Source organism: Platichthys flesus, chromosome 6, assembly GCF_949316205.1.
Source record: "Platichthys flesus chromosome 6, fPlaFle2.1, whole genome shotgun sequence".
In the NCBI taxonomy this organism is placed as follows: domain Eukaryota; kingdom Metazoa; phylum Chordata; class Actinopteri; order Pleuronectiformes; family Pleuronectidae; genus Platichthys; species Platichthys flesus.
The window spans coordinates 23,847,061-23,874,335 of NC_084950.1; the positions used below are offsets into that span (position 1 = coordinate 23,847,061).

The window sequence follows — 27,275 nt, forward strand, 5'->3', positions numbered from 1 at the left end:
AAAAAAGAACAACAACACATAAGTTAGGTTTAAAACAGTTATCATGATGTAGACAATGTAACTTAAATAAGAGCAAATCATATCATTTTTAAGAATTTAATATTTTAAATTAATAGCTAATATGAGGGCTTAACGTAACCACATCGCAGCAACAGGACTGGAACAGACTATGCAGGTAATTTAGGGAGTTGTTGTTTATTCCATATCAAGACAAATAACCACTCACCGCTATTGTGTAGTTAAACCTGACCCTTACATGCGCGGCCAGTTTCGTCTTGTTGTTTTAACGTGCGGAGCAGCACGTGAACTCCGCCCTCCTCCCGCTGCACCTGTGGCCTCTCCCGGGGTAGCATAGCAGCAGCTAGCTGGAGGCTAATCACCGAGATGGACGGTTTCATGGATGGCGCCTTCCCGGCCGGAGATGAGAGCGACGCCAGCAACGACGAGTGGGACATCGGCTACAGCTCGGCCAAGCGGTCTCCCTGTGTCAAGGTTCATTCACAAAACCGCCACCATCTTCTCTAAACCCCGGCTATATCACCTTACACAGACGGCCACGTTAGCTAGCTAAGCCCAATTGCTGCTGCACGCGTGCTTGCAATAAGTAGCAATGTGCTGATGCTTCCAGCTGATATGTAGGTGAGACACGTTTTACGGGTCTCACCTACATAAGTTGTGCCCGTGTGATCCACTCAGCTGAAAAGTGAAAACTTAAATTCTGCTGAACATCAACCAGCCGCCTTTTATAAAACACGTGTCACACACAAAATCACATGTCAATTGTTAGCAGTACAGTTTCTCTCAATGAACAGTGGAAATTACTAAAGTAGCTAGTTACATTAACTGTACAGTATACTGTATTGTCATTCAGGGTGATTTAACACCCCCTTGTGGACAATATATATCTTTGGTGAAGTTTGAGTTCCATGTACCTCTAGGCACTGCATAGAGTCTATACCATAGACAATTCTAAAACACGATATCATTTCATTGAACGTATACGCCTTTTAAGTTGTTTTTACGAAGAACTGTTTCAATTCTCCATTTGAACTGAATAAGACCTCACATGGTGTGTACATGTGTCAAGCTTCACATGTTGACTACATCATTTTAAATATCCACTTGTTAACTGTTTGTTTAAGATACTGACTTCTGTTTTTGAAAAGAAGTGTCACGTAGCCTAGTACTGGAACTGGGGGCACATCACAGGTGACTCGCTCAAAGTAAGAGCCTGACTTGTTTTCTTTTACATTTGATTGACAAAAAGCCATTAATGCCCCTCCTGAAGGGCAGGAATGATTTCTACAAAATATTAATAAGATCTCCTGTTTTCATCGCCGCAGAATTTTACTCCCTGGAGCTCAGGGACTGAATCCACTAACATACATGTGGCACATTTTCCAAACTCACTTCATTTTGGAGGAACATCAGTCTTGTTTCGTCTCTTCTGGTTCTTATTTTCACAGGATATGGATGCTGCTGCACCCCATGCTGGCGATAATGTGTCAGTGTTGAAAAAGGCCATCAGTAAAGGAGACACTGAGACTTTAGAGAAACTGTTGGACAGTGGCAAGTACTCTCTTCTTATGTGGCACAAATTGACAGTTTTAAATAAAAGTAAGTCATTATAGAAAATGTTAATGCAATTTTCCTCAAGTTTCTGTTGCTGATTCCTTGTTTTGCTGTAACAATTAACATTGAAGCTGCTAATTAAATGCACATGCCCAATTCTTCCGTTTTCTTGATGTATCAGAAAACAATGTTAAGGGTGGGAGTTGTCTTATTATTAGGCCGACATGATATATAATGATGTTTGAAGCTCAAACTACTTGGTCATGACTAGATTTAGTTATTATGTCCTTTTCATTGTATATTTTACTTAATGTGAACCTCTTTGAATGAACAGGCATGGATGTGGAGACCAGGCTTGGCTTTGAATGGACTCCTCTCATGTGTGCTGTCAGTGTGGCTAATTATGACCTGGCCAAAGTGCTGCTGGACAGAGGCGCCAGCGTCAACTTCAGCAAAGGTCAGACCAGTATGGATCACTGCATTTGGGTGGGAAAAGAAATTCATTGTATTTTGTAGTTGTGATTGACTCCATGCTATAGAAGTTAAGGCTCCACTGACCTCTCTGTGATCCCTCACCCACTACCTTTCAGAAAAAAAACCCCTAGCAGTCTGATTAGAAAACACCCATAACATTGCTGCCTTCCAGACGGATATGAAACAGCCATACCTAATCCTCCTGTCCTCCTGACGGTCCCTGTTGCGTTGGTGTCGAGCTATTCTTCCCTGTGGCACCTTTTTTCAATTTCCTCACCTGCTACAGCCAAAGACCGGGGGACCAATTGGGCCTCTGCACCAATATGGTTCATCTGACATTACTTAATGGTGATGACGCCAAAGAGGAACTTGTGCAGAAACACACCGCTTATCCATTGAGTTGTTTTTAGTTCATGCACACTGCACCCTCATCCCAAAGCAGGAGAAATTGAAGGCATCTGTTGGATCAAGGTCAGTCTGGGTAAAACATGCAGGGGGGAAAAACTCTTGTTAACAAGTCTGCAACCATGCACATACAAAAATATACAGTGCTGAAACAATGACTAGATTTTCTAGTGAAAATATGGGTCTATTTTCACCAATTGTCACTACTTTGCGACATATTTAACAATATTATACATAGATTAAGATCTGAATGTTAGTTGTGATCCCATCTCCAATGACATGACTAGTGTAGGAACTGTTGTTTTTCTATAAATTATAAGCTCTCAACCTTATTATGTTATGATTTGACACTTAAAATTAAACTGAGTTAAATGACTTTATTATCAATATTTTATTTTTATTATATAAGGGTTATGCATCTGTCTGCTGTTTCTGAGTTGCAAAGGGAAAAAAAAGCAGCTTTGATCAGTATTCCTGCTGTATCCCTTTCTATTTAAAGTCAAATCACTGAAACGAATAGAACTAAGAGGAACGTTTTAGAAGCTGTATGTTGTAAACTGTTACTGTTTACCATCCAGCGCTGCAGATTCATGAATATAGAAATCAACACGACAAAGAACACTGCATATGAATTAAAGTATCGACACATGTATCAACAATTTACAGCAGATAACAGCTTGTGTACTAAATAAAGTTGCACGTTATGCAAAGAAGCTGCCACTATAAACAGTATGCACAATACAAAGGGAAATTGAATTCCTTTGTGCACATTTTAGTTCTCACAGACTGTAGACTGTAGCCAAGAGGAATAAGTTCAAGTTTGAACAACAAGTGGTGAAAGTAAACTTCTGTTCAGTAAAGACATTTTTTGCATTCCAGTCTCTTTTCTGCTGCAGGAACAAAACATTATTTTGAGACCACTGCATTCTCAATTTTATCGGTTGCACTAGGAACCCCCCCTGTGGAATGGAGTTTCTTTCCTTTCTTTATCCAAGAGCGTGTTCTTTCATTTTGAGAGCATTATTTTTTCATTTCATGTTCCGATTTTGTGAACCCTGCCCAATTGCTCAAACAGCCCCTTGTCGCGTGCCAACTCACTCTGCTCCTGCTCAAAATGTTTGTCTTCGCTCAGATGTACTGTGGCTGCAAAACCTCCTGTGCTTTTTTTGCAGTCTCTCCAATATGTAACATCTATGCAGGCTCTGTAGGAAATGTAGGCAATAATTATATGTTAATTTCACGTTACATTATTTATGGATTTATAGTTTTCTGGAACAGATCCTAAATTACATAAAGCTATATTAATAACATTTGATTCTAAATTGTCTTAACAAACCCAGAGAAATGATTAGCATCTTATTAATATGTACTGTCTTAATCTGCAGTGATATCACTATCAGACTAACTATAATGAACAAAGAAAAATCACATTTTAAAGTTAATCGCTTGGTTTGTCATCGGGCACGGCTGCCTTGTACTGACCTGAGCTCACTTTGCACTTTAACAATTAAAACCATTAGTTATTAGGAACTGTCCAGTACAGTGTTTGTTTGATTCATTCAAGAAATTATGAGGCATGCATTTCCGATGACCACAGTGAAAAAAATACATTTGTGTGCTTGTAGTTCACCTGCCACACACCATTTTTCTCACAAAGCGGTGTATCTTCATTGTTGTAGAAGAGGCGATGCCCCATTTATCCAGAGCCACATACATGTTATTTATAATAATATCGGGGGGATTGTTATACCGACTGGCCTACCCCCACTGCTAAAAGAATCCTAGAGGAAATACAGCAGTATGCCGATTTTTCCGACCTCACTCGTTCTTTTGATCTGTGTCAGCGAGAGCCAGAGCTCGAGGCGTATGTTTTTTCGGTTGTTTGACCATCTGTCTGTTCGTCTGGAACACGTTGAGAGAATCTTTCTAAATTTGTCAGAAACGTTCGCTTGAACTCAAGGATGAACAGATAGAATTTTGGTGGTCAAAGCTTTAGGTTGATGTGTCTTCACAAACACTTTGTGGATGTGATATCTCAAGATTGCTTTAAAGAAATTTCTTCAAATTTGATACAAACATTCACTTTGTCTCAAGGAGGAAAAAATTGACTTGACCGAAGCAGTTTTTATAGGTTCAAGTCATCTTTACTCATAGACATTAATTGTTTTCTGTTTTAATTTGTTTGTTATTTTTTTCTTTTGAGTTTTGAGCAATAGGAGAGAAAATGTGCACGTGAGCATGTTTTTTCTGAGAGAGGGGGTAGGGTTTTGAGGGAAGTTATTACAGCATTTGAACATGAAATGAAAAGTTGTCCTCTCACAACAAAAACTCTTAGATAAAGACAGGAAAGAAACGTTGTACTGTCAGCCCTACAAGTCCACAAGCCCTAGTCTGGAACTACAGCGCTAGTCATGCTGTTGATATCTGATGTCAATTAATTCTCTGACCTGACTGTCGTGTTTAAACTGTGTGTGTGTGAGTGTGAGACTGATTTCACATGGTGTCTGGATCTGACGCTTGAGGCAGGTGAAGGAAACAATTAAACAGGAGGATGACGTGTGGTAGCGTCCTGATGGCGTTTGTCCAGGTGGCGAGGCTATGCGGAGGAATGCATGATTGATTGATAACGGTCGCCATGCTGCTGTCACACACTCTCACCAATTCTCAGGCCACAGATTTATTTACACCAGTCCTCTGTAGACACAAACCAGGCTGTCTGGTTTACACCCACACACACACACAATATAAACACACACACACTTGCACACAGATACAGAGCCAAACATGCACAGGCTCAAAAACACAGGAATCCACATAAAGTTGTTGGTGCCCAGGTAAACAGTACACACACACACACACACAGAGGAAGAAACACACACAGGTTAGGAACTCGCTCATTGGCAGAACAAAACAGGAATTGAGCACGGTGCCCCGCACGTCAGGCCAGTTTTATCAGGATAAGATAAGGAGACGACTCCTCTGAAGTCACTCGGTCCCATAAAGGCCTCTACACTTCCTGATGCCAGATAAAAAGCTATCCATCTCCATCCCCAGGTTCTAATCCAGACTCTTGTCTTTTCTTTATTACAGTGTGATGTATGACTTCACTGGGATGAAATCTATGTAATCCTCTTCCCTTTTAGATTGTTTGCTTTGCTAAAAAGTGTAATTACATCTACCAGTAGTGGATAGCTTATAGTTTTCTATATGTTCCAACAAAGAAAATCACACTCACCTAACATAACATAATTCCATAAGTGAAAACAATATTTAACATTAAAGAACAGAGAATCGAGCGATAGGGGTGAGAGGATGACATCCAGTTTTCTGCTGGAAAACAGTGGATTGTTCCCCTCACCCATGCTCACAAGCTCTAGACAGTGACAAGGTTGCGGATGCAAGCAGCCCCAAATGAGATCTCTCCATTGGGTATCATTTAGTCAGGATACTTCCTGGGAGACTTCCTTTGGAGGTCTACCAGGCAGGCCCAACTGGGAGGAGACCGTGGGGTTGACCTGGAATCTGCTAGAGGGACTAGATTTCCCATCTGGCCTTGGAAAGCCTCATGATCCCTCAGTAGGAGCTGGGAAGTGTGAGTAGGGAGAGTGATGTTGGGTCCTCGAACTTGGTCTAGTTTGAAGTTATTCAAGTATTTCAGGTTTAAGACGGCTCAGTAAGAAGTAAAAACATTTAAGATAGCTGTCACTGGACTATCTGCTGTGGACTTTGTGGCTTTTGTTGCAAACTATTTAATTTAGTTTTCTATGCCTTCACACCGGTGTCAGCCAGTCCCAGCAGACATTATGTTGTCGGGTTGTCCGTCCGTTAATGCAATAAATCTTGAGAATGGTACAAATTCTCACTTGGACATAAGGATGAACTAATTAGATTTAGACGTCAAAGGTCAAGGTCACTATAGCCTCACAAAGCACATTTTTTGGTTTGTGAGGTCAGATCTCTTGAACACTATAAATGAATCTTTTCACATTTTTCACAAACATTCATTTAGCCAAAGGTCAAGGTGACCTTACAAAGTAAGTTTTTTTATGTTTTTTCTTGAACATGATATCTTTCGATCCACTTGAGGGAATGTCTTCAAATTTGCTTCATACGTTTACTGTGAATTAAAAATGAACGGATTGGATTTTTGTGCCTGGAGGTTAAAGTTCAGGGTCACACTGACCTCACATCCTTGTGAATTCTCACTGGTTAACTGATTCGATTTCTCTTCCTCTTGAATGTGATATTTCAACACTGAACCGAAGGAATTTCAGTTCTCTCTTGGTCTCAAAATGAAGTGATACATTTCAGTGGTCAAAGTGATCTTATATGAATCAGTGGAAAAACATTTATGTAGAAGTATGTACACAGAAACTGTAATGTTATTGTGGTAATTCTAGTTATGTTCGCAGTTATTTGGTCCTGTGTAAACCTACCTGTTATTGTTTCTCTTCAGTGATACTGGCTTGTTACCTTTTTAAAGGATTTTTTAAATGTTATTAAGCTTAACATTTACATGTGAATATGTTTTAACACAGGGATGCATTCTTGTCCACAGATCAGTGGACAGTGCTCATGGCCAGCTGCACAGCATCTGCCAGTGAAGACGAGATCTCTCGCTGCATGGATCTTCTGCTCTCCAGAAATGCTGATCCCAACATGGCAGACAGGTGAGGCAGGGTTACAGATGTGTCTCGGGCCAAAATGTTTATGGGTTTTTCACCACTGTCGAATTTACTGTCACACCCCTATTGATGTAGGCCAAGGAAAAACACTCCAGATTTGACCTAAACAGGGGAAGAAACAACAGAGGTGCTGGATCGAATTTCCTTTGATGAATTTCGTTATGTTTAGCTGCCATGTGGTAGCATTATGCACCACACTGCTCCATACAGAGCCTATTTGTGTGTTTTTGTTTGGAATGTCCTGTTATGGCATTTGCATGTACAGACGGGTATCAGACAGACAGACAAACAATCACAAACAGTGTAAGGGGTGTGCAGGAAGGATTTTGGAAGCTTTTGTACACACTTGGATGGATCCCAGGAAGCATGGTTTTAGTACTTTGTACATCCAAATATCTTAAGGTTTAAAAACAGTCAAAATTTAGTTCCTTTAAGCATATATTAGCATCACTGCTACATGAAGTTTCAGGTATGACTGCTACAGTACACACTACAGTATTTACCATGCATCTTCTGATCCAATACCAATAAAAAATTAAAACTAATGATTGAACAAGTAAAGCAAGTTTTGCAAATATTAATGTTTGTGACATAATTACCAGATGTCAACTTGGAAAGAAGATGAGATTCTAAGAGCTTTTGGTGATTCGGGCTGATGTTGGTGTCAATGTGCTGTAAACAAAGACATGGCATTTGTGCAGCTGAATTTAAACGTCATCTCATGCATGCTCTACCCAGGTTTCACCCCTCACCTGAACATTGTTGTGAACTTGTCTCTTACTGGGATAATCTCTTGCTGCGTACTTCATATGTTAAATCCGAAATCCGAAAACAATTGTACAGACATTGTCCAGGGTTCATTTCTGAAAATTGCTTCGGAAAGTTAAAGACGAAAACAAAGAAGAACACGTGGGAAAAATCTGGCTCCATGTTAGAGCTATATGTTGGCCCAGATCTAACCAGATACAAATGGTCAGCATTATGTAAATGGAAAATTGAAGCATCCATCCATTCACTCCGCTCCGCTCAGCCATCGCTGCCCTCAGGACGAACTTTCTTTTGATTAGCACATACTGTAGCTGTACTCAGATTAGGCAGCTTAACGTCAGATACATTCTGAAACTCCTCATCTGACATAAATAATAATTTATGTGGATTGAATGATTAGATTAATAAAAAGAAAAGCTATTTTATGTCTGGAAGAGTGACACGTGTCAGAAATGCTCCGGAAACACTTCCAGAACATCAGCGGTGGGATCTGCTCTCTGACACCACTTCGGCAATTAATTGAAAATTGTCTATATATATATATATATATATAAAATATTTCACTCTATAAATAAATACAAGTGACTGTGATTTCAGCGATTTGATGTGTAATGTGGTTTCCTTTTCTGGGGAAAAACATGGAAAATTCCATCTCATGGAAATAATGAAGGGAGGTTATTCCGTGACATCTGTGGATACGGGCTGAGTCAAAGTGAGGATACAGCCCCCACTGGCTTTCTTATTTAGCTTTTACTAATTCACTGCCAATCGGTTACTGCAAGAATGCAATTACATGCACGACACACAGCACCTGATAACACACACGTAACACACGTTGTAGCATTAGGGTAAAATTGGCTCCTTCCCAGACAAAATATTTGAAGCAAGATAACAAGATGCAGAAGGATGCAGATGAGGAGAGATGGTGAGGAGGACAGACAAACAGCTGCCAACATTCAGAACAAAAGATGAATATGGGGTTCATGGTGGTGCAGAGGATAAACGTCCTACTCCTCATCGCCTGTTACGTCTGAATATGAAACAAGTGATTAACACCAGCTGCTCGTCCCTCTGTCGCTCTGTAAACACACATTCACTGTCATCTCTCAAAGTCCCACAGGAGCACAATGTGTATTCATCCAGTCCTCTGAAAGCCTCTGAAACCTTACTAACATTACTAGTGTAAGAATTGTGCAACAACACATCAGCACAATATGGGAATTTCAAAAATGTACTTTATTTAAAAGGGTACAGTGCTTTTTTGTGTAATTATTATTTTAACTCTTTTCACTCTTTAAAAAGTTATAGAAATGCTGAGTGAATCCGGAATTGACACATACACACAGCTGTAGACCTGAGCTTTGAGTGCCAGTCAATTTTAATCTATGTGAAACTGAATGTCTTTAAGACTTGTGTAGAGTCTTGAAATCAAAACCTTCAAAATGATAGAAAAATGTGAAAATTAGTAACAGTGACAGCCAGGCCTTCTGCAGCCACATGATTAGAAAGGCCAGTATAATTACAGCTTGGAAAGAAAAAACACCAGATTTCCTGTCATGAAATTAATAGAATTGAGACACCTCAACACTTTGACTTTCAGTTTGTCCGTGAAGACTTGTGACTTGGACTTTCCCTACAGAACCTGAGACTTCTTACTTTACAAGTTTTGGGAAGAGCATCCATGTGGAATATACATTAAGAGAATAATCATCAGTCCCTTATTATACAAGAGTAGGTTATTATCAGTGCATGAAACAAGCCGATAACATGCTGTCTGTGCATAGTTGACTCATTACTTCTGGAGAGGAGGTTATCTTTTCGTCTGCGTTGTTTGTTACTAGGATCATGCTAAACCACTCACATTTACATGAAATCTTTTGATCTAAGTAAGACCCCAAGAATGTTGGAGAAAAAGAAAATCAGGATCAATACTATTTTAGTTACTATTATTTTGATGGTCAAGATATAATACTTTTGAGTCTTTCTAAATATCAACATTGTGAGTTTTTTAAGATTCACCTGACACGATTATAGACTGAGATGTAGTGTGATTGCTTTGGGACAGTCATTTTTCATGCAACTTGGACACCACTAAAGATGTTTGCTCTGATCTGTCTGCACATCGATCAGCTGTCTGTTTGGGAACCAGCCTTGACTCATACTCGTGCAGGACAAACACACTGAAACAGTATCTGAGTGACCTTGGTACCTGTCTGGCATTCAAACACCCCCTGGGAATTTACTGTAGCACTGGACACACAGTAATGAATGACTGTGACCCGTTCGCCTGAATCAAAGAGGAAGTGACTGATTGGTAGGCACAGACAAATTGCCGTACAAACCCAAAGCCATTGGTTCATTTGTTTGAGTTCACATAGAACACTACCGTTGTATTTCTTGGAATAGGTCATAGAATGATGTTGTTCTGCTGTGACGGTGTTTAAAACCCACCGATGCTTCACATGGATTCTACAAGGCTTTTCAGATAACATTGGCGCAAAAGTAAACAATTCTAATCACCAACAAAGTAATACAGATAGCAGCAGTTCATCCCAGTTCAGAAAGACAAAGCAAAGCGAAGGCATGACTATCTATGGTATTAAGGGTGGGTTCATGTGATAATTAATGTGAACCATGAACCAACGTATCAACTGTAAAATAAAAATATGAACATCTCTAGCTATATATACATACAGGTTGCTCTGGAGGTTTCTTCAGTTTTCCCCTGTTAATTAGTAATTTGATATGGGGAACAGACCAACATGTGTATATATATATATATATATATATATAGAGAGAGCGAGAGAGAGAGCGAGAGAGAGCGAGAGAGAGAGAGAGAATCATATTTTATTTTTATTTATTAGAATTTTATTTTACTGTTATACCTTTTTATATCCTATATATTGGATATAATTAAATATAATTGTTTTATGGATTTACAGGCAATTTCCAACAGTGTATTAAAGTATCTTGTTTTATTAGAGATCCCGTCAGACATAACCTTATTATAATCAGAAATGCTTTAAATTTGTTGTGATGTAATTATATAATATTTTAGAATCTCCATATTTAAATGGGACTTATCGAAAACATCAATTACAATGTTTTGGCTTTTCGACTTCTCCTAAAACTTTTACTGCTTCAGAAATAGACATATTCACTAGCCATTCCCCTTGTTTCTTTGTTAACATGTCAATTATGGATTACCTTTAAATATCTCCTTTTCCTCTCTCTCACACTAACAGAGAGTAAAAGCAAAGTGATGAATTGCCCCTTGACTTCCCTAACTCATTAAACTGATGTACTTTTCTCACTTGCTGTGTTTGAGTCAGAGGTGATAAGGAGTACTGTAGCAGAGTCAGTCCTTGTTCAGGTAGAAGCAAACACATGCAGGCAACAGAGGAATGATTATTAGTTACCATGTCACAGTAGTTGGCTGTTTAAGGATATGTGTTTTTGTGTTGTTTTAGTAACAGGATGTGATTGGATCTCACTAGCATATTAGTAGCATATTAGTCCAAAAAAGACTTCCGTATACGTATCCTGTAGATGTATTTGTGAATGTATGAAAGGAGTACCGTTAATTTGTCGTGATAATTTTTTTCAGGACCAGTCACTCAATGTTCTGAATCTGTGTTCCTGTGTTCCGGAATCTAGATGAATTTATAGTGTTTGCTGCTCCCTGGTGGTCTCTCTGTACCATTACGTCGCTCCTTTTCGCTCATGTCTCCATTTCTTCGCCGTCTTTCCTCAGATCTTTTATCTTTTCTGTCATCGTTTGACATAATTTGAAATCCATCGTCTTCTCCTAACTTTTTCCCTTTTTCTGCTTCCTTGTCTCTTGTCCTTTTTAGGTCACAAATGACCTGTCTGATGTTGGCAGCCAGGGACGGCTACAGCAAGGTCATCAACCTGCTGGTGTCCCATGGGGCAGTCATCGATGTCCAGGATGGCAATGGATACACGGTGTGCTACTGGTTATTGTATTTTCTTGGTCAGAGCAGGTCCCTTCAGGGGGTATCTGCAGGTTGTGCTGTAGTTCTGAAAGTGCTGGAATCATTAAACTTGTTATGCAATAATTATTGCAAATATTTTCAGGCTTTGTCTGTAGCAGTGCAGTATGGCAGAGAGGAGGCAGTGCTGAAGCTCCTCCAGCTGGGAGCAGACAAAACCATAAGGAACAATGCTGGCAAAAGACCTGCTGACCTGGCATTGATCTTCAAACATGCACAGGTATCCCAAGTTCTTATATTTTAGTTTTTCTTCAATGTATTTAGACTAGTGCTGTCGAACAATTAAATATTTAATCAAGATTAATCACATTTATGTCATAGTTAACTCGAAATTAATCACAATTAATCGCACATTTTTATCTATTCTAAATGTCCCATTATTTATTTGTTTTCCACATTTATTATTTTTTTTTTCATTTTAATGCTCTTATCAACATGGACAAGTAGATTGGCTTGCTTTATGCAAATATTTTGTTTTATTGAAAACAACATTACCAAACAGGGCGGTACAAAATAAAATTATAAAGTGCACATTTCAGGTAAACAAGGACTCTAGTGCAGTTAACCCATGGCTTAATATTTTCTTTTTTTCAAGTTTGCTGTGAACATAGCAGTCAGGCCTCTTATTTCAGAACAGTGAACCGTAACAGTTAGGTTACCAATAAAAAGTAAGCTGGCTGCTACAACAAAAAAACAAACAAACAAAATACACAGTGTATTTAGCATCTTAGCCCACTACGAGTTAACTGCTTTGCTTTTGCTGATGTCTTTCAAACATCTCATACTCTAACACAGGTGTTTGTCCACAGATAACGAGGATCCTGTCCTCTTCATCGCATGTCTCAATCGTTCAGCCCTTCAGCTCCATGGAGGAGACCCTGTCTAAATTCTTCAAGACCAACTCTGAACCTCCTTCTTCTAAGGAAAGGTAAGGTGGGATGGGACTTGCATTAAATAGCTTTCTGGAGTTCTGGACTTTTGGACTGGGTTGCATTAAAATGCACATAACCATCCTGGTTAAATAGGTTATCCAGGCTTTTTGCGCATCACAGTTATGAGTCTGCAAGACCATGTTGTGGCCTCAAGTTACCAAAATATGCATGCAGAGAAACTCTAATTTAGACCCATATACTGATACTGTGGAAAAATAATGTGGAAAACACTTTATCTAGGTTTCTGATGACCATCGGCTAAACGTACAGGTGCATCCTCGTCTTGAGTTATTATTGGGGAGAAAAAAAACGAAAAGGTGCCTCTGTTAGTACAGAAATGACAGTGCGGCTGGATAAGGAGACTTTAAAAACATGCCTGCTCCAATACAAAAACAATAAATGGCCAAATTAGATAATAGTAATAAAGAATAACCAGATTTCTCAAATGTCATTATCCATAAACAAAACAGAATAGGCTCAAAACTTGGATAGTAATTTCTTCATAGTCACTGAGTCAACCATCCACTCTCCTGTTGTCAGAGCAGTATTTCGTACCCCCCTGCAGCCTGAATTCTTGTTGCCCCCTGTTGGATTTCCTGTGAAGCAGCAGCGCCTGTGCAGCAGGTGTTGTTGACCACTGTTCAACCAGACATAAACAATAATAAACCTCTTGCATGAATGTTTAGTCTATTTGGGCACACCGGAGCAATTATCATCAGTCAGAAGCATTGTTTTTTAGCATGTTTGGCACCAGGAGTCCCAACCTGTGGGGCTGTAAACATTATTACTGTCCATTTGTCATGTCAGCTACACAGACGCTATATCCCAAGTGATGCATTTCACAAATTTGAATGTCGTGAGACGGGGGGCTCATTGTATGCTCGCCATTGACAACAGTCAGACTGAGGCTGCGTTTAATCTGTGGTTACACTGATGTGTCCGACCTCTGTGACGCTTAAGTTGCACTCGATTCCCAAAATAAAAAGAGCTGTCTTCTGTTTTTTCGACCCCTTCTACAGGAGGTCAAAGGTTCAAGTCAGGAACCCTGGAGCACACATTTTTTTGCATTTCTTCCTAGTTTTTCCAGGAGAAGTGTTTCAAATCCATTTATAACCAGAAGTCTGAAAGTCAGAACAAAATATCTCACAATGTGATGACAATGGCCAGGATGCCAGTTAACTGATGTCTGGGAAGTACTGCAAGTCCCGGCCGAGCACTAACAGCTCCTCTACTGCTACAGCATTTACCCCTAAAATTCGTAGAGATACTGGTGTTTGTCTGATTCTCATCCCAGCTCATTCATACTGTGGAATAAGTCAAGATTTTCTAGTCTCTGCCCTCCTCAGTGTCACCAAGCTTGATGAACTCGGGATCCTCCTACACGGTCTTGATCTCGGCTACCTCAATGACATCATGACTGTAAGTACTGGTTGCATGCGATAATATGACTTCAGTCTCATGTATATTTTTGTACGCACTGCGCCTGTCACTGATGTTCGAGATTTCCAAAGTGGTGAGCAGAGATATGCTGTTAAACTAAGTTCAGTGTTGTGGTTGAGATACAGTGACCCCAACTGTGTTGAGCACAGCTGCACCATGGACAGAATGGAATTTTAATTCTTAGGAACGTGTCATAAATGACTCGCTAACATATTTCAAACAGCGGTACATAGTGTATCCAGTGTGTTGGATTGACTTGGCTTGTAATAAACTGAGGGTCTGCCCAAGTTTTCGTGCCTATCTGATAATGGAGGACTGAGTTTGATTGGTACCACTAGATTTGTTTTCATTGTATTCATGCAGGTATATCTGTTTCAGCTGGTGGGCTCAGGAGCAGCTGCAGAAGTTTTGATTCGGTAAATGCTGACTGATGTTTTCTTTTTCTTACTCGATGCATAGGAAAAAGACATCACCTGGAGCAGCCTGTTGACCATGGAGAAGGAGGACCTAGAGAAGGTAGAGGATGACAGTAACATCTGTGCATCTGTCAGCTCTGTTGCTCATTGCCAGGCTTGACCCTGAAAGAGACGAGCGCGTATACTCCTGTTAAAGCTTTTTCAGGCCTGTCAGTCGAAAGAAGTTGCAAGAGCTTTAACTAATGACCAGTGATAGCAGTGCATTTTAGAATCACTCTTTAAAGAGCTCATATTTAGGAGATTTACATGTCTGTATTTTAATTTGGATTTCCTATAATAGGTTTTCATGCTGTTCAAATGTTCAAAAGCTTATTATTTCCCCAGAACATAAGGCCACACACTTTCTGTTTGTCGGTTGGCATTACCGCCACCTTCTGAACTCGTTAACAAACTGCAGCGAAAAAGAAAAAAAAATGGATGTAGTCATGACTAGAAGGTAGTAGATAATCGCCACCGACTGACCTTTGCTCTGAAACATCCCGGCAATTGTCGATCCTAAATCAGCCCGATTATCCTTGAGTGTGCCGCAGCCTTTACACAGAGGCCTCCTCCTCTGATTGGCTGTAAACACAGCTCTATAGCCACAGCAACAACATCATTGGTTCAACTGTTTCAGTATGAGCCTTAGGATATTGAAAGTCACCTATGTAAACAACAAATAATGTTGCAATGGACTTAGTAGTAACAAAGCAGAATGTGGTCACTTTCAAACTATATATTAGTAAACATTTTAATTGTCAAATCTATCTTAAGAGGTATCAAAGTAAAATTTGTGCAGCTGGTTTGCTTGCCCTGGTCCACATGTGGGACTATATGTCAAAAGCATGTCACAGTCAAAATAATGTAGCTGTTACAAATAAGAATATGAAAGCATACATTTGTCACATATTTCTGAAACCTATAAATGTTTACAGATTTTTCCGTTTGTCAGATTGGTATCACCGACCCGGTGCACCAGCAGAAGTTGCTTAGTGCTGCTCACTCGATGGACCTGGATAAAGTGGACCTGGACACCATAGACCTACTGGGAGCTACAGACAGTGGGTAGGATACCACCTCTCATTACAGAGCAGGCCTGTGGCAAGTAACACAAGTGTGTGCTCAACAAAACTTTAAGGCCTAAGGACCGTTAGAAGGCTCTCAGTGAAAACTGTGAGTAGGCTGCAGTACTCCTGTTCAGAAAAAAAACATTAATACATTAGAATAACAAACAACCTGATCTAACTTTACAGTCTCTTCAACTGACCTTTTGTCGGTTCCATACAATCTTAACATAATAGCATTGTAGTTGCCTGTTGTTGGACATTTGTAGTGTTTGAGAATTTTATACTGTAATTTAAAGTCCATTTATTGGTTAAATTTAGCTAGGAATGTCTGATAAGCTGTCTTTAGCAAAAAAAAAAGTATTCAACAAACACTCTGCACAAGCCAGAAAGAAAGTTGACAGTAGTAGCAAAAATTTAAACACTTGTCAGCCACACACCTTAAAACCTTCCCCACATCCAGCCCTCCTCCATCTCCCTGTAATGCTCCATCTGTCCTCCTCCCCTGAAAGCCATCCATCAGCCCTATGAGCATCTCACTGTCCTATCTCCGTATCCCCTCCCCCATTGCTCTAGCCAAGACTTGAGCCAGGCCCTAATGGTTTAAGCGGAGTTGTAAAGATTTGTAAGGTGACATGCGATGGGAGGTTGTGATGAGCCCGCGGCGTGGGCCAAACTGAGCCGTGTCACTGCACCCCATCACTTCATGAATCCTCAGCAAAACGGGACTCACAAGCGTCACCATCCTTGCCTGCTGGACGAGCAACAGTCCAATAAAATGAAGGGCAGGTTAAGGAGAGGGATAGAAATTCTGAACTCTTAATCAGCACTTTCAGAATCTACACATGGAAATTAGTCAACATTTTGTTTTAGAAACATTTTGATTCTTCAGGGACCTGTGGATATAACTATGACGTACAAGGTGTTTCCATTTTGATACAGTTAGTTATCTGTCACCCTAATGGCAGTGCACCTGATTGGACCTGCACCTGTGGACCTTTATCACATAATGTGCTTGAGGGGGGTTCAGATTCTGGTCATGTCATGGCGGCTTTTTGGAATTCTTAGGATGGAAACCCTAGAGCCTTTTGGTGAAGCTAAAGCTGAAGTAACAAGTAAGTCATAAGTGTTGGTTTTCCAAGGTGCCTTTTGAATCAACAGTTGTGTAATGGAAGGACAAAAGGAAAACAGCTCTTGATACACGGAAAACACGGCTTTGGGGACTTGAACAGCTTTTGGTTGGCCTCAAGACATTTTGGCAAATCATAAGAGAATTCAGGCAGAACAGATGGGGACCTACAATTTGGAGAACGGGGGATTTTGTAGATAGTTCAGTACAAAATAGAGCTCCTAAATCCAACTGAGAGATCACAATTAGCAGATGCTTTGTCCATCTACCTGGCAGAAATAACGGAGACAGTGGGAAGTCTTGGCAAAGGAAAGCATGTGAGTGGTGGACAAGATTCATACTGATATAATTAAGACCCTAGATGTTGTTGGGTTTGGATTAGGGCTGAATGTTTTAGAAAAATAATCTAATTGCGATTTTTTTTTCCCCAAAAAATATTGCGATGTTTTTAATTATTTTTATCCTGTGTTTTTCCCCAACAAAATGTAATGAATGATTTATATCACCGCGTTCACCGGAATGATGAGCATACCAACTTGTCTTTCAGCTTTGTTTACCATCGTCAATGTGCCAGAATGAGACTGGTGATAAGGCTGGTCGCGTGTCACTCAAAATGCAGTCAGCCAATCAGGAGGGGCGCAAGAGGCAGGTGAAAACAGCCTGTTCTGTCTGCAGCTCCAGAGAGAGGCAGAAGAGAGGACAAGGAAACACACATGGCAGCAGCTTTTTCTACTTTAAACCACCGATATATCATCTTAGGGGACCAGTACCTCAAATTCAATCCCAGAACGGTGTAAAATATGGGCCCCTTTAAGGGTAAAGTGAGGGCAGGTCAGCAGGAGGGTGGAGCGAGGACGCGAGGACTGAGACTCTGACACGGTACAAACCATCCGCTGCTTCATGATCGAGCCAATGGTTTTGCTTTTGGGGTCTGCCGTGAAATCCCTGAATTCTCTTTTTGTTGCCACTGTTCGACATGTACCGTCTCTCCTCTCATGTTCACTGTCCACCTGTATGTGTGTGTGAGTGTAATCTCAGCAGAGGAGACGTGATGAGGTCCAGGGACAGACCAGCTAAATGTTTGACTAAGATATTTTTTTTGTTGCTGGAATCCTGATAATAATAATTACTCACCTTTACTGCTTAAACACTAATAATGTTTTTTGCAGTCATTGGTAGTCAATGCAGTTGAAAAGAAGTTATTTAGGTCCTATAGTCAACAGTTGCTGTTGTCCTACATTACTATGCCAAAGCTTTTTGGTGTTAGTTTGTATTATCAATTAATTGAGACACTTCCAGTTAATTGTATGTTTTAATTCAACAGAGAGGAACTTGTTATGAACTTGAAGCCCTTGTAATGAGGAGAAGTTGAATGGGCTGAAAAACTATTTTTTAATTGATTTTAATTTTCTTCTGTAAATAAATGAATACAAAATGTTTAAGCACTAGCAAGGCAAGGATTTTTAAGAGTAGATATGTGTCCTTAGTATCTTGTGCATGTGTGTTTGCACACCGGTAACCTCACTTGGTCTTGCAGATGTTTCTTGCTCTTCCACTGATCAACAGTTGGTGGCGATAATGATCAAATAACGTAGCAATGTGGCAACAAAGGCATGAATGAGACATTTTCGTTAGGGCTGGCTGTGGCTGAGTGGTAGAGCGTTCGTCCTCCAACCAGAAGGTCGGCCAAAAAAGTGCTGCTAATAGAATGAATTTGAATGAGCGTGTGAATGGAAAACTTGAATGTAAAGTGCTTTGAGGCGTCATCAAGACTTGAAAAGCACTATATAAATACAGACCATTTACCATTAGGCTTTTTTCGTGATAAAGGAAAATTTTGAATCATAACTATCCCCTAGGTAGATTTAGATCATCCTTGGACATTTACACACACTGACACCTCCAAAGGAAGTTGAAGAAGCAACTGAAATATTGCTGCCCTGTAATGGCCATTCAAAATGTTTGTAGTGAAAGTAAATATATATCACTGTCCTCTCAGCTCATTGAGAAATACACTTGCTGCTGGAAAAGAGCAGGTATCCCCTGTTGACTCTTGCTGGATGAATAAGCTGATAACAAAGTGGCAGACATGCACCATGTAGCAGCATTTCCACATAACATAACGTCGTCTCCCTCTGCAATCCCCTCAACGATCTTCCCACCGGGGGCCCATCATCACTCTCTGCTCCCTAGATAAACTAACAGCAGGGAGAAGGGAGGTGAGGGTGCAGCACAGGCTGACTGACAGTGTTTACTCGCCCCTCTGACAGAGTGTGAGGAGGGCTGGGACGGCTGGCTGCCCAGTCCCCTCACACAGGGAAATGTACCATTTAGATAAGAGCTATCAATATCCCACAGGACCAGGGGATGGGAAGAGAGGGACGGGAAGGCTGATGAATATAAATACCTAATTATTTAAGGTGGCTGTTTTCAGGGAGGGATGACAGCCTGGGTTAGCAGGGGGAGCAGGCTCGGCCACCTGCTCAGTTTTGCTGTAGGGTTTGGTGAGGTGGTCTCCAGCAGAATTCATGTACAATGTTAACGCAAAGTTTGTTTCAAGCCATCAATCTGTCTGCCCGGTCATTGCTGGCCATCTTCAGCTGGCCTCGCCTTGTGTTTTTGATGAGGGCATATCCTTTTTAACATGGTAAACCTCCTGACCTCGTTCTTTAAGTGTCTACAGTGTGTTTGGAGACTGGGTTTTGCAGTTGAAGTTATAATCCCAATTTGAAAAATTATTAACTGAAGTAATAACTGTAGTTAAATTTAAAATAATGCCACACCCATGATAATAACCTTTTTATGTCACTCTAGTGTTTATTATTATGATCAACTGATCAAATATTTATATTATCTGGAAATTGAGGTGACACCTTGTATACTAATGTTAATGTAGATTGCATACTTCCACCAAGAGAAAAAATATTTTTTGTGAAATGAATCGTATATGCTTTTCAATTCTTTCTTTTCCATGACATGTTTGTATTTTGCAGGAGTGAAGAGCTGCACACCTTCCTAATAAGTGTGCATCGTCAGTGCTGCTACCTTACAGAGACGATTCAGGACGTCATCAACCGTTTTCCTCGCCAAGCCTCTCAGGTACTCCTCATCTGTGTTGATGCTCCTGTTTCAGGGACAGTCCAGTCCTTTGTAGCCATTTTGGCAACAAAAGCAATTTGGTGCAGTTTATTTATGGGGGCACTGCATTTATACTATAAATGACTTCTAGAGTGGAAAAAGCTGTTTAAAAAAGCAAAGCTAATCGTCTAAATGATACAAAATGAAATCACATATTTTTTGACAGATTTAAGGCTGGATGATGTCCCTTGCCGGTATGAGGTTGCCTTCATGAGTGCGTCTTTAGTCTGCTAATGTCTTTGTTGCTGTATTTGTGCCTCTGTCCATCTCCCCTGAAATCAAGGTAGATTTAAACGAGGTTTCTTAAGGCCGAATTATACTCGTGTTGCACGGACGCACGCATGCACGCAAGACACGCAACACGCCCCTTTCGTGCCCTCTGGCGTCTTGCGTGCGTCCGTCGATTTTTCTAACTATACGACAAAACGACGCGAGCCTCACGCAGGCCGCAAGGCTTGTGATTGGTCGGCTTAGTTTCCGGTTTCATGCCCCACAATACGCAGAAATCACGGAAGATTTAGAAGAACGAATATGGACCAGATGAGCACTTGGCAGAAGAGATCCGAAAGTATGACCACTTGTATAACCCGTCACTGACTGGCCGATTTGTCCGGCAGAAATAGGCTATGAGGAGCTGGAGTGGCGATGTAAATAAACATTCGACGAAGAAGACGTCTCTTCTTTGTGTGTTTTTGTTTTCGAAAAAAAAAGTTACTCCGCCTAGTGTTCTGGCGGTGAATTGCGTTGCAACATGCGCAACACGTGAGTGAAGCATAAACCAAAACGAGTCCGTCGATGCAGCTGCATGGCCTTCCGCGGTTGCAGTCGCAGGAGTATAATGAGGCCTTTAATATCTGTTCTGTCTGGTCCATGTAGCTGGTTTTCTCCCTGGACTCAAAGAAGGAGGCTCAGTCCATGTGCAGCCAGCTGGTGGTCCAGACTAAAGACCTGCAGAAGGAAGTCACCTGCCTTCATAGTCTACTATGCCAGGTCAAAACACACACAAACACAAAGTTGTATCTCCATGACATCAGATGACATTCACATTACATTGATTTCCTGGAGACTCACTCTCACATTACCCATAGTTAGTACAACAGAAAACTAACCTTAACTGAACCTCAATCTAAACCTAGTATAATTGTGATTATGTAGAGTTGCCGTTTGTCCCCACAAGGAAGACAAGTCCCCATAGTCTGACTGTGTTAACAGATTAAGGTCCCTACTACACAATATCCGACGCATGTTCTTAGATTCTAACTCATAGTATCTCATTATCTATTTTTTCTCCACCAAAATGATGGAAATCACAAACCATGAAACATTTGTAATAGAGGCTCACTGCACAATATTAATTAATTATCCAATCTTTGCAGCGATCGATTCGATTTAACAGCAGCTTTTTACACAACACACAATACTATTGTCTTAACTGCAGACTTCTTAGATAGAGAGAAATGTATTTTTGTCCGAACATTAAACTCTGAGTTGTGACAAACGATAAGACACTGTTGCTGATGGCTGATATAAGTTGTTACTATTTTTCCTGCTGATGATGATATTGTTCAGGCTTGAACACATTCATACTTCATGCATCAATTAACATTCCTGCCTCACACTGTTGACTGTAACGCTGAGAGCTTCGCTCTTACTACCGAGGACTAAAAGCAACATGACCAGAACATAGTGTGTATGTTCGATGTTGTTGTATATGATTTCTGACAAGCTCCAACAGGTATGTGTGGGGGTGCTGACATGTGTGCACCTGACTCTGTCTGTGTGTGCACGTCCAATTGGCCTGTGTGTGTGTTTGCATTTGTATTCCAAGAGGAGAGAGTCATTCCTGACAGGGCAGAATCCTCACAGCCCATAAGTCATCACCGCTGTGACATCGACCTGTCAGCACACAGACAATGAGGCGGAGGGATGAGGGGACTGATGGGAAGGCGAGGGTGGGTGCAGAGGGAAGCTAGCAGAAGATGCCGGTTGGCGGGGTGAGGGAGTTTAAGAGGGGAGAAAGGGCTGATGGGTAGAGGTGGGGTATGAGGTAAGGAAAGGAGGTGGGTTAGCAGGAGATAGAGGCGCTTGCGTTTCGATAGCAGTGTTGAGGAGGTCCTTGGTTCAGTCGGACAGGAATCTGATGACCAATGGAGCCCATTTGGAGCCACTGGCTTCCGGCCCTGAAAGAAGGGGTTCCTAACACAATCACACAAAATCCAACCTTATCTATGGGAGCTTGTCTTTTGAAACATGCACAATCACTGTATCTGGTGGAGCTCTCACTACACAAACTGACACACACTTTTGTGGATTTTGGCACTGCTTTGAGAACAGAACCAGTGGATTCCTTTTTAATAACTTAGGTAGAAAAAAACAATAACATCTAAAAACAAGCTACATTTTGTGGGATTCCTCTCACAATGGTAGGAAAAGCGGAGCAGTAAGTAAAGTTGCACTGTGAATGTAAACAGCTATATAATACTCAGTAGGGAGATTAGGCAATATTAGCGTATGATGAGAATGAGACTTTCACAGACATATTTTCTGTTTGTAGTCCACATAAGTCCAAATTATGTTTATTTATTTAATTGAAGTTCTATTTATGAATATACATTTTATATTTAAATTAGTTTTCTTTCATTTAATAGTTAATATATTCATATCAGTTTATTCAGAATCAGATTTGTTTTACTCCCTCTTATTGGAGGGCTGAATCAATAGGCCTATAGGTAAAGGCTCTAATTTGGACTTTTAGCGGCCTTTGTCCCTAACTAACACAAACTGCTACACCAACCAGCCTCCAGCTTTTAGTGGGTATACATTCCTCATTCTTACAATGGTGATGAACGTTCTAGACCTGAAAGTGTTTGGCTTTTTTAAGCAAACGTGCTGATATTTTCTACAGTGGCTTCATAAAGTATTCAAACCCTTCACTATTTACAGAATGTATTTTAGATTTAATCTTAAATGGATAAAGCTGCAAATTAATTAAAGGTCAACAAATGAGATCTCATCTCAATGACAAAAGAATCCCAACCCAGTAAATGGTTTCAGATGCAATGTATTAGTGGTTTCTGATGTCAGCCCACGTCTGTGTATATAAGTTCACCCGATTCACAATACATGTACCAAGACTAGGACATAAAGTTAAAGAAATTCTGTTAGACCTCTGATGAAACTTTCCGGAAAGTTGCAGGTCAGCAGAAGAGTATAAAACTATCTCTGAATCTTTTACTGTTTTCAGAGGCACGGTGGAACCATTTTGTTAATGTCTGTGTATATTGTGTCAGCTGTATGCATGCATGAAACAACAAAATGCAGAGCTATACTCCACAGGGTACCAGCTATTTTCAGTAACATCAATTGCTGTCACAGTATAGAGGTATGATTCACTGAACCAGATAAATATGTAATATTAAAGAAATGAAACTTGTCCTCTACATCTTGGAATGTGACTATAAAAACCCTCCAATTGGCAGTTTGTTGAGTTCAGTTCAGTTCAGAAGTTTGATATCCAAGGTGGGAAACTTGGCTCACTGTCAGATGCACAATGTAAATCAATGCAGTGCAGGATGAAAAATATGTACATAAATACAAGGTGCACACTGTAATTCCCTCATGCATGATTCTCTATCAAAACCCTTGAACAGGGACAAATGGACCACAGAGCCCAGTTGCCCCCCAACACTTGATAATGCTGGTTTTGCATTCATGTCATTGGCTCTAAAATGTGTCTTCCAATGCTGGGGCCTGAGATGCCGTAACACCTTACTTTGTTGTTGAGCTGTTGAAATCATGGTGGGGTATTCCTGTCTGTTGTAATTTAATTGATCCAAAACAGAGGCTGGGAATGTGTTTTAAATCACCTGGTAAGGTAATCATTGTGCCAAAGCCATTGATAAGTAATAATCTGTTCACATCCATATTAACTATAAACAGCATATATAGATGTTGTGGTTATTTAAGTCACTGTATCATGGTGTGTCTGATGTTTCACCCTTCTTAAAGCTTAGCCTCTGTGGACTGTGTATGGCCTCTTGGAAAAACAATGACATGACGTTGCTGTCTGCAAAAAATACAATTGTCATAATTCAAGTTAATACAAATGTTCTGCAATAACATTCAATTTAATTCTGATATACATATTTATATTTATATATATATGAAAAGTATTTTGTATTTGTTGGAGAGAAGACAGAAAATGTCAAATGCAATGTCCCCAGTTTGATTCAGGGGCAATTTCACTCAGCCCCCAAACCACCAGGGCAGCGATTGCATTGCATTAAAAAAATGGGTTATCATACTGGTTACATAACAGCTTGGCTTCTGCTCCGTGATAATGGCAACCAGACTCCTGGGTATTGTGCTAGTTTGACCTGTCCACCATACCAAATGGAAAAAAATATGAACAATTCCAGTTTTGTAGTGCTTCTACACGTTAATTTGGTATCTGGCATGTCAACCGTCCCCAAAACTCTGGAAGAAAACAACTCCCGAGATTTTTTTGTGGTTCCTCTATGTCAGAAACGATACGCTAGAGTGCGTTGAATGGGAATACGACCGAAATAAACGTCATAGTCACACCATGCCCATGTAGGGAGTCTCGCTACATGGCCTTGGACTAGCGAGCTAATGCTCCGGTGGAGCCCGGCTAGCGTTAGCTAGCGTGCTTACGCTAGTGATAGCCCGCTGCTGCTACTTGTCAGACATTTAAGTGGCCGCATAAACAAGGGACCCCTGTGACACCTCTAAACCTTGACTCAACAGTGGGGAAGGATGCTGCTGCTGCACCAGCTCAAGCTCCCAATGCTCCCACTGCAGTGGGGAGCTGGGGCTCTCACAGCCGGGTGAGGGGGGGTTGGGCACTCAAACAGGTCAATCTGAGGAGGGCTGTTTTAGACAGGGTAAAAAGGTGCTGTTTTAAATGATTCTAATGGTATTTTGACCAAAAAATGTTAGACATTTCATTAAGACCCCAAGGAACCATATCAACTGTGGTAAAATGGGCATAATAAGTCCCCTTTAAAACTAAGCGTAACATAACCCCTCAAGGATTTGTGATATGAAAGTACTGTTTTTAACATTGAGGATAATGAACGAAAAACCTTTCTGCAACCAGCGTCCGCTCACTTTTAAACCATGTCAAGTCTATATCAAAGTTGCATTTAAGTCCTGTCGGAACAATCTCTTAACATCGTCCTCATTGGTGATGTCATTATTCAGGAAGCTGGTACGAATCTGGGTCCACTGCCAAAGTTCATGAGCCACATTTGCCGTAAGAGCTTGAACTATTTGCATCTCCCAACCCACATGACAGGAATTCAGCGTCACACTCTGAGTTGAGAAATCAGGAAGAGCATTATTCGTCCTTGACTTGACCAAGAACCGACTCTCTGTATGGAGAGATTTGGTACAGGAACTTTTGGTGACTAAGGTTAGCGAGTCATGCAGTGTTGGTAGGCTGCGACCAGACATGCCCTCACCATTTAAAATGAGCTGGTCTCTGTTGTATTTCCCAACCGACAGTAACTGAGCTCATATTTCCCATCCAGTCGACCTTTAATTGGCCTGAAGCTGTCTGATCAGTAAAGTGCCATAATACAGACGGGACTGGATTAAACTGACCTGTAACCCTGCTGCTTCCTGCATGAGGTCACTTTGCCCTGACCACAGGGGTTGGTGTGTGCTGTAAGGTCCATTCCTCCCTGTTTGTGTGTTTCCCACGTGATTCTTTCTTTGTCCTCTTCTCTCAGATGAACGAAGCCGGGGATTGCTGTCAGCTTCCTCAACCTGGTTCCCACGGCAACTGGAAGATGCAGTACCTCACCAGAGTTACCCTGAGCACACTGGGAGCCACCTTCCTCCTGCTCCTCTGCAAAGCTGCACGTGGATAGGTTGACCTTTAGATGTGCAGGAGTGTTCATCATTTTGTGTTTGATTCATGTGGTTTAATTGTCATACTATAATTGTTAAAGAGTTATATTTTAGGACAGTGTTTGACAGGACGGCTCATTTTTACTTTCGCTGCAGTTTCCCGTTTTGCAGTTTGTCACTGAGTTTGTCTTATTTATTTTTAGATTATTTTGTATTTTAAGCATTTAAGTGAAAATTAAAGGTTCTTTTGAGGAGCATTGTCTGGTATGGTCTGTTATTCTCCGTTTCTGTGAATGAATTCCTCCTGAAGTGCAAGTTCTAATTTTAGTCTATATAATGAAGTGTTTTTTTTTTGCTCATCATTATCAGGCCTTGAGTTTATATGAATATTTTATAAAATATGCTTGAAGTAAGTTGAGAAAATTGATATGAATTTATATGAGATGAGTTCAGCTTCAGTTTGCAGCCGATGGAAACTGAAAGTCTGGTTCTCTCCAAAGATTTAAAAAAAGAGAAAACTATCAACAGCAAAAGCCCACTAACATGTTGTTTCCATTTTATTATTTGTACAAACTTATTTTTTTTGTCATTTTCTAGGAAGCTATGTGCTGGAAGAATCTTCACATTGAGATTCAACAATAATTACATTTCAGTTTAGGTGTTTACTGTAGTTTGTAGAGCGATGAATCGTTTTGGGCTTTTCACTATTGAATTGCTTTCGAACAAATGTAGTTTAGCGATAAGGTCTGATATTGTTGCTAAAATCTACAAGTAGTCCATCTACCGTAAATTCATCAACCTTCACTACAAAAAGTAATAATGTGACATCCATCGTCCAGCCCGAGTTGCATTCTTAGAAGTTCCCGATGACTTATAAATGAAAACTCTTGCGACCTTGGTAAAGTTAAAGTTTGGTAAAACCAAACTCTTGATTGGGATTTATAGCTCCGTTGTTAAAGTGACTTTGGCTCAGAAGACTTACTTACTTCAAACTTAATTGCTCATGTTTCACAGACTGAATTCCAGGTAATTTGAAGTCTCTACCTCAAGGCTCAGACCTGACCGCTGGTGTTAGGAAGGCTTACGTTCTCTCCATAAAGCACACGGTGGAATACAGTGAGCGATCCTAATGCGATTTGTCTAAGCAGTGAACAAATTACTCCAATTAAACTGGATTCATATCACAGACTTATCACAACCAGCGTTGCAGCGAAAACAAAGTCGTGTTCAATGGGCCGAGGAGAGCTGAGGGTGCTCTAAATCTCCTTGTTGTTTTATCCTTTTCTTCCACGGGGATCATGGGAAAAAATCCAATTTGCCCATTAA

General features: G+C 40.5%; 1 protein-coding gene across 1 annotated transcript; it reads left to right on the forward strand.

Annotated features, from left to right (window-relative positions):
- The first annotated feature begins 307 nt into the window (after positions 1–307).
- asz1 (ankyrin repeat, SAM and basic leucine zipper domain containing 1) lies at positions 308–26,198 on the forward strand. The gene is made up of 13 exons (XM_062390877.1): positions 308–492; positions 1,467–1,569; positions 1,907–2,029; positions 7,010–7,121; positions 11,759–11,870; positions 12,003–12,137; positions 12,727–12,845; positions 14,196–14,268; positions 14,749–14,805; positions 15,697–15,809; positions 19,931–20,036; positions 20,952–21,065; positions 25,829–26,198. The coding sequence occupies exons 1-13, from the start codon at positions 385–387 to the stop codon at positions 25,967–25,969; spliced, it is 1,416 nt and encodes a 471-aa protein (XP_062246861.1). The 5' UTR covers positions 308–384; the 3' UTR covers positions 25,970–26,198.
- Positions 26,199–27,275: the final 1,077 nt, after the last annotated feature.

What these genes read in the sequence shown, in the direction of transcription:
- asz1 (XM_062390877.1), top strand. Translation starts at nt 385, where the DNA reads ATGGACGGTTTCATGGATGGCGCCTTCCCGGCCGGAGATGAGAGCGAC. An exon ending in CAGCGTCAACTTCAGCAAAG is followed by an intron (nt 2,030 to 7,009) that starts GTCAGACCAGTA and finishes TCTTGTCCACAG; the next exon opens with ATCAGTGGACAGTGCTCATG. An exon ending in TTCATAGTCTACTATGCCAG is followed by an intron (nt 21,066 to 25,828) that starts GTCAAAACACAC and finishes CTCTTCTCTCAG; the next exon opens with ATGAACGAAGCCGGGGATTG.